The sequence below is a fragment of the Setaria italica genome, chromosome IV, assembly GCF_000263155.2.
Source record: "Setaria italica strain Yugu1 chromosome IV, Setaria_italica_v2.0, whole genome shotgun sequence".
NCBI classification, from domain to species: Eukaryota; Viridiplantae; Streptophyta; class Magnoliopsida; order Poales; family Poaceae; genus Setaria; species Setaria italica.
In genome coordinates this window covers 10,807,091-10,823,376 of record NC_028453.1, presented here as the reverse complement: position 1 = coordinate 10,823,376, position 16,286 = coordinate 10,807,091, and the positions used below count along the sequence as shown (strand labels likewise).

General features: G+C 42.2%; 1 protein-coding gene across 1 annotated transcript; it reads right to left on the bottom strand.

Annotated features, from left to right (window-relative positions):
• Positions 1-11,796: 11,796 nt before the first annotated feature.
• Positions 11,797-13,884, bottom strand: LOC101757841 (uncharacterized protein At2g29880-like). The gene is given in 6 exon segments (XM_022826069.1): positions 11,797-12,048; positions 12,096-12,214; positions 12,350-12,499; positions 12,593-12,677; positions 12,680-13,050; positions 13,743-13,884. Coding segments are annotated over 6 exon segments (1,119 nt in total).
• Positions 13,885-16,286: the final 2,402 nt, after the last annotated feature.

The window sequence follows — 16,286 nt, the reverse complement described above, 5'->3', positions numbered from 1 at the left end:
TCCATTGCTCTCCTGAGAGGAGGGACTGCAGTTCCACTGATTGGGCAAAGGAGTTCTGGAAGATTAGCCCACCATGAAATTTTGATGCATCCCAAATAATTATGGACCCCCCAGATGCTCCAATAGACGGTAGGAATTCATAGGTATTTAGGTGTACATGATAGAAATTTTTAATATATGCTACATCAAAAAAACTCTTTCTTTGTCTCTTGCTGACAGACTATATCACATTTTGATTCAGATATTTTGCTCCTAATGGCATTCCATTTCTTATCTGAATTGATCCCCGAACATTCCATGAAAGAATAGCCCAGTTCCTCTTGTTGTTGTTAGGATTCATGGGGTAAAATAAAGAATGAAAGGGCCGAGAGCAAGATGCACAGCATGAAGCTTAAAAAGCATCGACAAAATGAGACACTGTGAAAGAGCCACTTGCCAATAAAAGACCATTTGGCATACCATAAGATAAGAGCAGGATAACACAACCATAAAAGAGTTCTAGGCAACAACCAAACATCCATAAGTTGAACAGGCATAATAAGTTCCATAAGGATAAGAGCCATCAATAACTTTTGATTATGAGGCAAAACAAAATGCATCATTGGGAACTTCAATCACATCTTGGTCTTCTTGCTCCCTTCAGGGATCTCTTCCTCATCCACGAAGCACTTCTTCTTCTTGCCCTTGTCATTCCTGACTGAGGTATGTTTGGTGGAAGCTGAATTTTCTCCTATGGGATTGCGGCCCGCATTTTTAGTGAGGAGGGAGTCTTCAGACAGCTTTAGGGAGTCAATCTTGCAGACCTTCTATCCTAGTGCTTTCATGCTTGAAGCAAAGATGGCAGGTGGGTTTATGGTGCAACCAAAACAGTTCCTGTCAAAACAACCACTCTGTTTAAACCCCACATTCCTATCCTTGATTCTTGGACTCCTCCTGACAGCAGACTCGACTTCTAGAGTGAAGATTGGTGATCTTCTGATCCTGACCTTCCTAATTGGGATGGCTTCTTCAGATTCCTCAGCAGAGTCTTTCAGGAGGGGGGAACTATCCATGCTTTCCTGCTGGTTAGTGCAAGAGACTTCAACATCTGCTGGGCACTGGGGAGGCAATGTGAATGACATCAGAGAGGAAGGTGAAGAGCAGCTCAACATGGCCTTCAAGGCTTGGGAGGATAGGAAGGACTTGGCCCATGTGAAGTGGGAGGGTGAGAACAACATAACAACAAAGAAGGCAGCTCAATCACTTGGAATGTGTACCACTTGTTCTAGGCAGCCCACAAGGGAGAAATGCTTGGCCCACAGCCTATAGAGGTTAGGCTTCGGTGTGGTGGGTCGTACCAGTTTGCCGAAGAAATCATTCAGCCCTGGGTCTCCTTGCGTCATGATAAACAGATCCATGTTCACATTAACGTTGTGGCCCAAGATTTCCTGATCCGGTTGGTCCTGTGGCTGTGGGGGATCAGCTGGCACCATAGCTTGGTCCACCTCCATCTGCTGGGGCAGCAGAATCTCTAGCAATGGTGGCTCCGGGGCTTGCTCATTGACTACCTGTGGAGCTTCCATCACATTGGGCTCATCTAGTCCCTACATAGGCTGACCATTGGGCTGTTGCACAAATTCTTCAGGTCCCTGAATTGGTTGGACCAGTGTAGGTAGAGCCAAGACAACTTGCTAAGCATGGGCCTCTGGGAGGTTGTCCTCTTCTTTATCTTGAACTGTTTCTTGTTGCTGAGCAAAAGGGGGTTGTCCATGTTAGAGCTGCTGGAAGGCTGAAGTGGTAGTGAGAGGTTCAAGTGTGGGTCGAGCTTATCTAGTTGCACTTCATCCTCCTAGGGTCCTTCCTGGATTGGCATGTCATCCACTGCATCAAGTACCTGAACCCCAAATACTTCCTCTGTTAGATTGGCATTCATGTCAGGTATGGCATGTTGCTGCTCAAGATTCAGTGATACTGGAAGGGGGAAAGGGGGTAAATGCTGAACTGGTAGTCCATTCTGATCAAAGCCAGGAAAGACAAAACCACCATCTTCAAATCCCCCAGGGGGTATATCTTCATCTTGTAACATTCCACCTAGCAGATTCTGTTGGATGATTTCACATTGCACAGTTAAAGAAACTCCCTCAAAATCGTCCCCTTCCAAGAGGATTAAGTAGTGAGGTACATCGACTAAATCTGTCACTCTTGCTTAAACCATCAGGTGGGTACCCGATTAGCATAAACCATCACTCTCTATTGGAATTTATCCTTCTGGCATTGGCACCTCTGTTGTGGAACACAAAAGAAAATCCCAGACCCTAGTGAAAGTGAGGGTTATGATATACTAGCGTATCCCTATCGGATGGCCTTTCCAGACGAACATAAGCCTGCCCATGCCCAAAGGGCACCTCTGAACCTCACGTACCCCTAAGCCATATTCATCAACTAGGAACTCCAGGATACGATGGCAAAATTCACCGAAGGGAATCTCACGAGGGGGCACGTTGGAGATAGTGAGGATGGTGAGATCTTCATTGTTGGGGCGAGTTCTTGGAGTCACCACCCGAGCAAATTGCTGCCTTCCCTGGACCAGCACACGTTCGAACCCCGCAAGCATCAGAGTCTTAGGATCAATGTTTAGGAACGCCATTGCAGAGGAGGGAGCGGGAGGGTTGCTGGTGGTAGTGAAGTGGGGAGGAGCCGCACTAGGGTTTTCTTGTTGCAATTGAGGAGGGGGAACCAAGGTAGACGAAGGGGCGTCTCTTCCAATTCCCGAGAAAACCTGTTGGCGTCCGTAAATGCAGAGTGGCGCTGCGCAGAACTGTCGTGGCCATCGGTAAGAGGCCGGGTGCGCTTGAACCAGGTGCGTGTAACTTCTGGGGCCCAACTGGCAATTGGGATCACAGAAGAGAAGTTGCAGGAGTAAGGAGATCCACATTGTTCAATGAAGCGTTGGAGGCCGTGGTAAAACTTGCAATCATGAAGTATATGCCCCCGTCATTTGCAGTGCCAGCATCTGACATTTTGACGACTAAGCCTTAGGTAGTTGGGGGTTAAGCCCCGGGATGGGAGAAGTTAACAAGATCAAAGAAGAAAGGCGGTTTGGGTTTTTGAGATTTACATCTGTTTTATTTGGCAATGCTTGCACGACAGGTATGGAGGCTCTTAACCAACCCTAATACACTATGTGGACGAGTTCTGAAGGCAAAATATTTTCCAAACATGAATATCATGGAATGCACAACGAGAAGGGGTATTTCCTATTCTTGGTGCAACATTTTGCAAGGAGTCAAGCTTCTTACAATAGTTTGCCTTGGCGCAACATTTTGGGCTGACCCTTGGATTCCTCGTGGTACTACAAGGAGACCAATCACGCCACGAGGATCATTGCTTCTTACAACAGTTTTAGACTTGATCAATCCTGTCACAGGGAGTTGGGATGAACAGCTACTAAGGGATTCTTTTTGGCGGAAGATGTTAATGTTATCCTGACAATTCCAAATGATGTTGAAATGACTGATTGGCCGGCATGGCATTATGGTCCTATGGGGAGGTTCTCAGTGAAGTCAGCGTACAAGCTTACTGTGCAGATCCAAGACCAAGAGTTGGGGAGAGATGCTTCTACTTCGACGATCGCAGAAAGTAATAATAATGTGTTCCCATGGCACAAGATATGGCAACTGAAATTTCCAAACAAAGTCAACATGTTTATCTAGCGTTTTGCCCATAACAGTCTCCCAGTAAGGTGAAACTTGGTCAGGAGAGGAGTTAAAACTGACACCATTTGTCCAGTATGCCATTGCCATGATGAAGATACAGCTCACTTATTTTTCAAATGTAAGAAAGCAAGAGAGGGTTGTAGAGCCATGAATTTGGAGCATATACATGTTGCATTGGAGCTATGCACGTTCGGAAAGATACTGTCATGAAAATTTTCAAACTAGAGCAGAAAGAACAGAACAAAGTGTTTACATGGCTTTGGCGTTGGTGGACTGCACACAACAAGGCAAATGCAGGTGAAAGAATATCTACAGTAGCTGAAATAAGCAGCTCCGTAAATTTGTACCTGATGGAATTTGAGAAGCTAGCCAATCAGAGCATAATAAAGATAGGCACTCCATGTTCTAGATGGAAACCTCCTCCTGCAAACTATTATAAGATTAATGTAGATGCTTCCTTTTATGATTCTTCAAAGCAGGGGGGTTGGGGCTTCATCTCTCATGACTGTGAGGGTAATTTTCTGGAAGAGGGAGCAGGAAACGTCCCTAGAGTCGCTAGTGCCTTGCAAGCAGAGACTTTGGGAGTCCTAAGAAGTCTCGAACGAGCTGCCGAGCTGGGAATGACAAGAATTATACTGGAAACGGATGCTGGGGTTGTGGGAAAGGCCATCATGTCATCAGAACTTGACCGAAGCCCAAATGGCTATTTGTTTAGACAAATACGGGAGCTTATAATGCCTCATTTTGTACACTGTATTGTCACTGTATGCCCCAGAACTTGTAATAGCGTTGCTGACAGCTTAGCTAGCTATGGTTGTACTTTGGAGCAGAACTCCTCCAGATATATGAGCCACACTCCAGACTTTGTATCATCTCTGGTTTCTAGCGACTGGCCTAGAGCCAGTGATTAATGGAAGGTAACCTTTCCGTTCAAAAAAAAGTACCATCCAGAAAGAGACGACCAGCTTCTCAAATTAGTATTTAAGCATCTGGTTTATACATGGGAATTTTATCCTTTAAACATCCTCACCTCATTCATTGATTTAGTTGACTGGATAATGTGATTTTGTGTTTTATCTCCAACACAACGCAGCACATAAAGCTTTGCCCTCATAAACCAACCCTACCCATCAGCCCTCTCCCTCTCCATCCCCCTTCCCCTCTAACAAGCAACTTCCATGGCTGTCCAAAACCAAGCAATTCTTATGTAGTCATATCTGGAGAACTGATCATCGACCTCACCACCCACTAGTAGCTGCATGTCCTGATCTTTGCTCTCCACCCCACAAGCCGACGCTAAGGGGACTTCATTGTCCGCCTCCAGCAAACCCTCCCTGCCAGCGCCGCACTTCACAGGCCTTAGATCAAAGACCCCCTCCCCCCTTTCCCGGCTTAGCATCTCCGTCGTCCAAGCCGAGCCCGCCTGCCTACCCCCTCCCCCTTTGTGACCGCCGCCGAGGGGACGCACGACCGTCCAAGCCGAGTGTGCCCGTGCCTGACAATAAATAAATTTCATAAATATCAATTTATTGCATACTATAAATAAAAAAATTCTTAAATTGTCGCAAAACCATATTAGCATAGGTTTTTTCTGCTGGAAAACACTAAAATCTCATATTCTACATGGGGGTAGGAGTTTATTCGCAAATAGACCTAATTGGACCCCTTTTTTGTTTGCCAGTGTGTGCCCTTTCTTGGGCTGAACCACCTACTCGAGCTGGCCAGGCTAACTTTCTAGACTCATGTGACCTACTTAGCCGGGTCACAAATCCTAATTCCACTTCCTCTTCTCCGAGTATACAAGAGGATTGAAACCAGAGGATGAAAAGCGGCTCGACGCTACATTTTGTGTGATCCGGTAGGGGCATACGCCCCCTAGCTAGGTGGGGAGATGGGGGTGGTTGGGTGGGGTTAGGAGTGTGGATCACCATTACATATATAGGATTTGGAAGGGGTTTCATCATGATAGCTTTCATGAAAAAGATTTGAAAGGGGTGGCGCCACAATGGTTTTTCAAATTTGGAAGGCATCTATGCACAAGGTTTGGCTAAAAGTTTAGTTGGACCTCCACGTAGGAGTATGCTGAATATGTATGGAAATAAATATTTGAATGGAGTGATGATCTTTTGTCCGGGTATTTGGCTAGTTAGAATAAACATAAGAGATAGAGTCATCCCACAAAAATTTATAGGATAGATTAATGATGATTTTGTTCACGATAAAGTGGTTGCTCAAATCAAACAATCCCGAATGAAATTGAGAAACAGAGTTGAGATGGGCTTTGCTCGATTTGCTTATATATTCATCTAGCGCTAAGCTACTCCATCCGTTAAAATATACATGGTGTTTTCGTTATTTTAATCAGATTTTAAAATTGAGTTTGATCATCGTTTTCTTAAAAAAGCTACTCCCTACGTACCAATTTAACTGCATTTGTACAGTTAAAAAAACTCAAAATAAACACACAGCATGAGTTTATCGGCCCAATGTTTTAGCCTGTTGCGCACCAGTATACATGGGTCCTATCTGGAAAAAAAAAGCCTAAAGCACCCTGCAGCTCAGCATCTTCCGCATGAAAAGTCTAATGTTCTGATTTCTTGTGCACAGCTCGTTCCAATTTTTCCACCACTTGCATCGGCGCTAGGTTCTGCTCGCCTCGCCATCCAACGCTGTTTCTATGTTGTCTGTTATCTTCGAATAGAGATTTCTGTCTATACTAATTTTCCCTTCAAATCCTATACACTTGTACGGGACGAAGGGAGTATGTTAATACGAAATGGAAAAAATTGAAACATGGATATCATTTTATTTTGTTTTTTACCAACATCCTTATAATAGTCATGGTCAAAATAGTTTTCCTTTCCTAATATTTCCTTTTTCTGAAAATCTATAGTTTCCGTGAAAAAACGTCTTGTATTGGGAACGGATCGAAGTACATGAGACTGGGTTTGCGAGCGAAGCCTGTCCACCGCCGGTACACCACCAGTGCCTTCTTTGGGAAGCATTGCTTTCTCTACACAAATTGCACACCACTGGTGCCTTCTTTGGGAAGCATTGCTTTCTCTACACAAATTGCAGTATTTCCAATAAGGTACGAGACAGACATGTCGGCATCACTGTGTTCGGAGACGTACCCTAATTTATGGGCAAAACCGCAAGAGAGAGTACTCCATGTACCGTCACGGATATGCTCCCTCGCTTCCTACCAGTAACATGGCCGGTATCCTATCCTTGTACCAGCAGCAGCAGGACTGTAGCTAGTATACCGGTCCCCTGAACGGCAGAACCGAACGACTCTTCGGCCGGCCAAACTACGACCGGCCAGCCGCACACGACCTGCACCGAGACGTTTAGCAGTGATGAGCCAGTGACCGCTGAGCAGTGATGAGCAGAGCTTTTGCCGTGTTCACTGCACGGTCCACTCCACTCTTCCTACCTTTGCCATCGGAAACTGTAGCCGCCCCGGCCGGGCTAGCTTTAACTAGCGGCCAGAGCGAACCATCGGCGCCCGCCGCCGCGCAGCTCGCAGGATAACCGGTGGCGGCGGCAGGAGGGATGGGCACCGGCGCACCGCTGCGCCCGCATGGTCCTCCCCACGCCCCGGTGCACGGTGCACATGCCTGCCCCACGACCCGGCACCGCCGCACGTACCGTGTCGTGCGTCCCCAGCGAGCCCACGTCGTCACGTGATGAGAGCTCGCCGGCGACCCGGGCCCTCCCGAGAGGCCAGACCGCCACAGGCTCTCTCTCATCCTCTCGACCCGTCACGTCATGCCTCAGACCTGGCCGCTCGGTCGGTCAGTTTCCGGTTTGACCCTCGTCCAAACCCCCACTCCGCCCCCGGCCCCCGGTCCATAGTCCATGCACCTCACCATCTTTATTCACACTGCACTGTGCTTGTTTTATATCACTATAGTTTTTATTTCGAATAATATATCACTAGTTGGGTTGGCTGTTGGCCCCTACAGACGGCTATATCTAAATTATAGACCTTCTGGATACATAGATATTATTATATATCTAGACATAAGGTATATCTAAGTGCATAACAAAATTTATGAATTAAAAAAACCAAAACGACCTATAAATATCCTTTTAGAACAAAGGAAAACTAAGGCCCCGTTTGGGTCCAAGGAATTGGAATCTATTTAATGGAGTAGGCTAATTTATGTTGGAATGTGGCATTCCACAACTTTCCAAAGTTTAGATATAAGCCTATCTTAAATTCATGGGGTGGGAGATGGAAATTGATTCTATAGATTATGGTTATTAGAATGGAATTCAATTCTTATAGCACGCTCTTAGACTCGCTTCTCTATGGTAGAAGTGCAGCATACAAGTATCTCTCCCATATCACCAACTATAATATACAACTATATCCACATACAATTATATTAGCTTAATTAATTTGTGTCTAAATTATGATTATTAGGATGGAATTCAATTCCAATGATCCAAACGGGGCCTAAAGGAATTTTGAAGGATTTAGTCCTATAGGAAATTTCCTATGTGTCCCTTTGAAACAAAGAATTGCATCCTATGAAATTCCTTAGGATTCTCATGGGATGCATGAATCCATAAGAATTGCAGAGGAAAACTAACATGAGATTCAACCTTTTGGAAATTTTCCTTTACGTCTCTCTCTTCTCATTCCTTTATTTTTCCTATGTTGCATCCAAACACTCTATTACAAACTTTCCTACATTATCAAATCCTGTAGGATTGCAAATGTCATGCAACTCTATTCCTATACTTTTCCTATTCTTACATTTTGTTATTCCTTCGTCCCAAAGAGACCCTAATTTAGAACGGAGGGAGTAATTCACTAGCAACGCATCTTTGTGTCGCAAACTCGCAATTGTTCATTCCCAATATAAACTCTCAATCATCCATCAAGCCTGAGCATCAGGAGCAAGGCTAGGCAAGCCTCCCCGGACCAACCAAAAACAAAACATTCATTTAAAAAACAAAAACAAAACATAGTCATGCTTTAATTCCCCTTTTTCTCTTTTCACGTGTCATAGATTTCAAGTGTCTCAAAATAGGACGTGTCTAGTGTCACCGAAGTCGACAATTCTACAACTGTCGCCTTCTGCCAGGCGGAATCCTCGTCCGTCTAGGCATAATAATATGTCCGATCGGAGGAACCAATTCAGCCCAACAAGACTGTTTCTTCAGTAATTGTCGATGAGCTGGTGCATGCATGCAAGAAAGAGACAAAATTGATGATGTCATCCCACATACAAAATCGTTCAAAACTTAAAAAAGCTATACATCTTACACCGAGCATCAAAATTAAATTCCAATTGCACCATTGTTTTGTTACAATAAAAGCTTCACAACAAGATCCTACTTGACTATATTTGGATGTATTTTTTCTTATTTTTAATAAAGGTTGCATATTTTCTGTGAGACACGAACCCATGTAACAAATTCTACAAATTTATGGAACAAAACAATCATACTATCGAACAAACTATACGAACTCACAGAACAAACTATATTTTTGTTCCAAGAGTTCTTATAATTTGTTCAAGGTGCGTAACTCTTTTGTTCCTTAAGGTCGTGTAATTTGTTCTAGGTGTACAGATCATAAAAAATATTAAAGCTTATTAAAAAAATTTAGAAAAAAATCACCCAAACATAGTCATGTGCGCTCTTATTTTGAAGATCTTGTCGTAAAAAATACAGTGGTGCAATCGGAATTTAATTTAGATGAGTGGTTTGGAATCTATAGTTTTTTTAGTTCTACATTTGCATGCCCGTAGGTGTTGTTATTAGTTGTCATTTAGTACATGCATGTAAACCTACTATTACAGCAGTCCTCCTCGAAGCACACCGATTCGGGAAGCGGTTGATGGTTACGTGGGCCAACATGGGTTGGGAAAGCAAAATAATAACTTGCGGGGTGTGGACACGTGGACTCTAGAAGGCAATAGGTGAAGAATTTACAGCATATGCGATGTATAGCGGTGGCGCTCAAAATACGTCATCATATCTCGGTCAATGTTGAACCGACATTGGAGAGCGAAGGTAAAGGAAAGGATATGTTATGCATCGTCAAAGATTTGAAGCCCAGTAACACACCCTATTATACTACTCTTGCGATGGGTTTATGGTCTTTAGGATGGTCTTTAGGACTGGTCTTTATCGAATTGGTGGAGGGAGGTGGAGCGGCCAGGTGGGACATCGTCGGTCATGTGGGTGCTCGAGGATGGCCGGTTGTGACAGTGAAAATCGAAGTGGTTATAAGAAAGTGGGGTGCGGGCGCAAAATTCAGCATCAAGAAGAGATTGTAGCTAGAGAGAGAGACGCTATTGTGATACGTTGTTTATTCGGTCCCTAGTCTTTGTTCTCCCACCCACCGTAGAAAATGTTAAGGCATGGTGTGACAATGGTAGAGAAACATGAACAAAACACTAGAAAAAAAAGAACAAGAGTTATTTGGTTGATGGAGTTTTAGGATAATTCTCATGAAGTTTTAGGAGAAAAAAAAAGAACATGATTGTTCCCCTACAAGGTAATGAATTATGACGAGATGTGTTATACTCTCTCTCTCTACCTCCAAATATTCAAGTTTTTTCTAGATACTATCTCTATCCAAATTATAGGTCGTTTAGCTTTTCTAGGTTCATAAATATTATTATGCATCTAGAACGGAGGGAATATCATCCCAGCAAATCATCTCAAACATCATACTATTTTTTTGAAAAAAAAACTATATTGTTCAATAGCTTGAGACATTCCATTATGTTCCCTTCAACTCCCTGCATTCGCAGAGGGCCGAGCAATATGGTTGACGCTCTGCTAAGGTTCCGTCTGGAACGCGTGATACTCAAAAAGGAATTTCACAGGAATGAGATTCCTATATTTTGATGACTTCACCCACTGTTTGGAATAAAGGAATCAAGTTTGCCATTCCAACGGAAAGGGAAGCGTTCCTTCACAAAATGTAGGAATCAAAACATCCACTTCGACCCCAGTTTTTCTCGAAAGCCTGACGAACACGTGCACACACAAGAGAGAGAATGGAGACTATGGAGAGGGGCTGAGGCACAAGAAGCTGGAAAAAGGCATTGCATCAGACCCGGCAACACGGAAGCCGCACCTTGCTCGAGCTGCACAAATGTTAAGTCTTGACGACAGTTAATACGTCAATTTGTAAACGCAAGCGCACAGATTAGTTGTAGCTTTTCCCTTACAGTAATCTCCCAAGGTTTATCAATATGTGGAACAAGTGAATTTGCACGGTTAACTAAGCACTATCTATGTAACCGAAGGTTCTTTGTATAAGATAGGATTGAACTAACAAAAGAAGATCTGGATCAAAGCAGATAAAGAGTATGGATGTAAACAAGATAGATAAAATGCTTGTCCCACAAATCTAAGATCACTTGCAGATGCAATCGCCATGTATGAAAACTAGATCTAAGTGTTATCGTGAGTGGATGTGAACCATGCCCAACACTTTCCTTCTCGCATGTTATCACTACACGAGGGTACTCAACTATCGGACGATAAGAACACGTCATGATAATAATTTTAGGTAAGCAAATAAGCAACCCAAAGTAGCACTGACCAGCCATTACATGAAAGAGCATCATCATGATATGTTAGATAACAAACAGATCTTAAATAAGAGGTTCAACAATTACAAATCAAGATCTCCATATAACTCTGAGGACAAACAGAGATTTTACCCCATGATCTTATACATGTCGACATAATTCTGGGTAAAGATCGCCCTATAGATCAACTGGACCGAACACGACGACGAACGGGGGCAGGAAATCCCCAAGCCGATGGGCCTGGGCACCTCCAAGCCGATCAGCTTAGGAGGTTTCCCTCTCCTCTGGTGCTCCGCTTCGCGTGACTTTTTGTAGATCCAATCTTCTCTCCGTTTTTCCTCCTTGTGGCGGCGGTGGATGGTGTTTGCGTGGTGTTTCCTCCTCTCTCTCCTCTTCTCCTTCAAGTAATCCATGAGGAGGTATTTATAGTCTCCAATAGGCGATGACTCCCGGTCAATGGTCGATGGAAAAACCCTAGAGATGTCGTAGACGTCACGCTGAAGAAACGGGAGGCTGACCAGGCCCAAGTAACCCTATGTAAGCTCAATCTGTTTGCGCAACCATCCCAACCGTGTTTCATCACGAGAAAATGAGAGGAAAGTTTCCCTGTTCGCTGAATTATCTCTGAATATGTCTGCTGCTTTTATCATCTCTTCCATTTGTAGATTAAGCAACCCCTCAAGCACCACAACACACTTATTGATGCTGTAGGGATCCTCCATTTTCTTCTCTTCGATAGCTGCAAATCGATCAATCTCTTCCTTTTTGAGCATTAAGTACCTCTCCTGGAATCATTAGTTGACATAGTGCTGCTGGTTTTCTGCCTTTTTACTCGCTTAGCACTAATAGCCTCTGGAGTTGAACTAGATGGGCACGAAGTCTGGCATTGAGTTTCTTGAAATTGTTCTGGGACAGATGACTCTTTATTTGAGAACTCTGCTGCATAAGCTCCTTCAGGTGAGGCAAGTAATGTAGAGTCATTCACATGATTTGAGAAAGGACTAAAGTACTAAACTCATTAATACCAAACCAATTAGTGTCATCCTGGGCCCTTCAATTCCACATCAAAGTGAAGGTATGATGCACCTGTAGCAGATTGAGTAGGCAAAGTTGACTGCAACGGCCCCTCAGTGACATGCAATTGTGGCGAATGTGATGCTGGAACTTCTGAAGATTTCTTTGCCTTATTCGCATAATGATCCATTCCATGACAACTTCTTCCTTCAGCATAACGCCCTGCATAAATTATGTACAGAATATTTTTAAGTAAAAGAACAACCAATCTGCAAATATAAGTATAGATAGTTAGGTCCATGAACAAAAACTCACCATCATATAGAGCATATAGGTCATCATAGTATGGAAATGATTTATCTCGCCATCTCGAAAGGGCGTCTTTGTTTCGACGTTGCGCTCTAAAGACTTCCACACACTATCTAGTGCTGTTACCATCTTTCTATTAGAATCCCAGCCAAAACCACTTTCATCTGACAAATCTTTTACAACTCGATACTCCTTTTTCAGGTCTTGCTCCTTTTGTTTTACTTGAGCAACAGTGAATGACAAAGTAAACTTTGAATTGACCTGAGCAACCATAGTGGTCCAAGCTTCCTTACTACATGCATTTTGTGTCCGAAATCTAGGTAAGTCGTACTGTCTTAAGAGCCCAATAAGAAAAAGCTTCATCTGGTGATTCCAATTAGCTCTAGCAGTATTCTTTGTAGTGCCTAACATGGGTTCAGAGGTACATGTTTTTAGTTCCAAAATAACATACAGAAAGATGTATGCTGTAAAAATAATTGCAAAAAGGGAAAACCACTATCTGTTGTATGCTATGAACACAAATCTCACGAGGAGTACTATACATAGCTTTGGATTACCACACTAGCAAATCAAATCTTGGGGGAAAAATAATGAAATTAGGATTCAGATCTAAACTAGGACTCGTACTATGAAAGGACCCCAATTTGCAGATCGTAGCAAGGTCAATGAAAATAATCCTTCTAATAAAAGGGAAATCTAGGCTGTCATCAATTGAGAGAAAATTTCTTATTTGCTATCGGAATTTACATCACTTCCTTATTTGCCACCAAAAAAGTTTTTCTTATTTGCCATTACCTCAAAATTGCATTCCCTATTTGCCATCAATGTTGTTAAGTTGACACAAAAAAATGGTTTTACCCTTATAATATAGGGACATATTGATGTAAAATTTAACCGGCTTTATATGCATGGCATCAACACATCTTTATGAAATATTGGGCTGATATGGAGAATGCAAAACCAGTTGGATACAAATTTTACAATGGATGTGTCCCTATATCATGAGGATAAAAACGTCTTTTCATGTCCAACTTAACACTATTGATGGCATATAGGGACTAAATTTTGAGTCGATGACAAATAAGGAAGACAAACTTTTTTGACGGCAAATAAGGAAGCGACATAAATTCCAATGGCAAATAAGGAATTTTCTTGCCTGATCCTTTTGAGATCTCTTCATCCACCCCAAATTCGGGAATACCAAAATCCTCTGATGGTGGTGGAGGAGGAGAACGTGGGGGATGGGACGGACTTATCTTCCTCTGACCAGAGGCGCTTGGCTGCTGTGGATTTGTCATCTCCGGTGATTCGCGCCACTTCCTTCTAGGGTGCCTATGACATGGCGGGAGAGAGGAGACACCAGCGGGAGGGAGGAGAAGTGGAGGGAGAGCAAGTGAGTTTCTTCACTACTAGAAAAACCCCCCCTTTAGCTACGCTAGTTTTAGAATTAGACACGCTTTATTTCGTCTCTATGTCAATGTAGGCACGCTTTCATAAAGCGTGTTAGAAGCGTGTTCGTATGTATCGTGTCAGACTGTGTAGAGACGAATTTGTTAAGCGTTGCTATGAAAGAAAGAGACATTTTATAAACACGTTAGATGCATATCTACAAATATTGATAGAATTTTGCAGACACATATATAAATCATCTCTAGTGGTGTAGTTATGTAGTATAGTAATGCTTCACGTGTTAAGAAATATGGATACAATTTATAGATACAATACAAAACATGCCTACTAATATAGACACTTTTTGTAATGATGCCTTATTGCGCAGTAATTAGTATAGAGACGATTTAGTAGAGCGTGACACGTGATGTGACGGATGATGTGGCAGGTGATGTGGCGGGTGACGTGGTGAGAGATATGTTTCATATTAACACCAAATTGCGTGTTAACAAATGTAGAAACAATATCGTAGATACATTTTTATTACGCGTCTACGGATATAGACACGTTTTATAGTAACACCACATTATGTATAAAGAAATGTAAAGACGATTTATAGATACATCTATTTTCATGTGTACTAATATATAATGATTCTTTTATTTGCATTTATAAATCCAATATATCATTTTATTTTCTAATAGGTTAATAATGTCTAAATAAATTATCCATGACATTGCATTGGCAATCAATTCTTTGCTTCACCAAAAAAACTGAGTACTTTGAACCAACAAGTACATTAATTAAAGTATTGTCAAGACAATTGACTTGATAAAGAAACACAGATAAAGTGATAATATCGTACAATTATTTCTAAATTTTTTTACTAACAATTAAAACCTACGCTTCATTGCCCGTTCTTGCCTCTTTCTCCATCGCAGCTTCACTTCTCCCTTAAAAAGTTACATCACCAGGTTGTTTCAGATTTGAACTTGTATCTTTCTTCACCTGCAACGGGTATGGGGTTAGATGAATAAAACAATTTGAATATATTATGAAACTGTAGGTTTAATCTTGAAAAAAAAACTTACATGTGAACGGGGCCAAGGAATAGTATAGCCAATAACATCTATTAGTGTACGAATCTCAAAATTAGGTCTAGGTATCAACTCATCTCCTTTATTTCTACTGTCAACAGTTTCAAGACCTTCAACACCCAACGTATTCCTTTCCAAGCATACTTCCTACGATCTAATCAGTAGTCACTAACTTCACTTTGGCCACAATTCTTCCTTTGTTTCTTAGTGAAAGAAGATAAACTGGATAACGGCTCTACCATTTTGCAAAACATGAAGATAAGAGTTGTGTACAATTAACTAATTTAATTAGAAAAGAAACAAGCAGAATAGAAGCATACCGATTCTGACCAGTTCAAACTGGGGGCTTTAACTCTTCGAGTCCTCTAGAAAAGGCAGAAATTATATTAGTCAAAATACAGCATCACTAAAGCAAGTTCACTCATTATAAACAATATTGAAATGTTAGCTTATACATACCATGTGGGATCTTGTGAAAAATTTGTGGCTGCATTATCAGTACCTTCATGAATAGAACTCTGAATATGTACCTCTCCTGTAGCCACAGTGTAGCTAAGTTTACATCAAAGTTAACTAAAGAAATATTACAAGGTAGGTATACAGATAAGTGTATGAGGTTGTGTCTACTTGATTATGACATACTCAACTAGTATGCTTTGAACAATACAAGCATACCTTGGCAACTGTTTGCTCACTAGGTAAAGACGTATGGTCTTCGGTGGATGTCTCCTACTGCAAAGTGGTTATTTGATACGCTTTACGACTTGTCTACATGGTATTCACGGTTGAAAGCTTCTCAAACTTTGTATCAATTCGATATGTTTTTCTAATCAAGTTAGAAAGCATCTTTACCTGCCTATAGACAATTGTGTGATACGCTTTACAACGTGTCTAGGGGATAATGACGCTTTAAAGCGTGTCTAACTCCGTGTCATTTTGAGACAACATCAATAGCGTGTTAAAAAGTATCTTTATATAACTAATAACACTATAAGCGTGTCTAATATCGTAACACTCTGACACGTTTCGAAATTGTGTCAAAAAAACATTTTTACATGCTGATATAGAGACGCTTTTAACGTGCGTTACTACTATAGCGTAGCTAGGGGGAGGGGGGGTTCTAGTAGTGCTTTCCCTTGGGTCGGATTGGATTTTCTGATTCCTGTGTTTTGACTTGACTAGAGACTGCACCCTTTCCTCCGGAACGGAAGGCG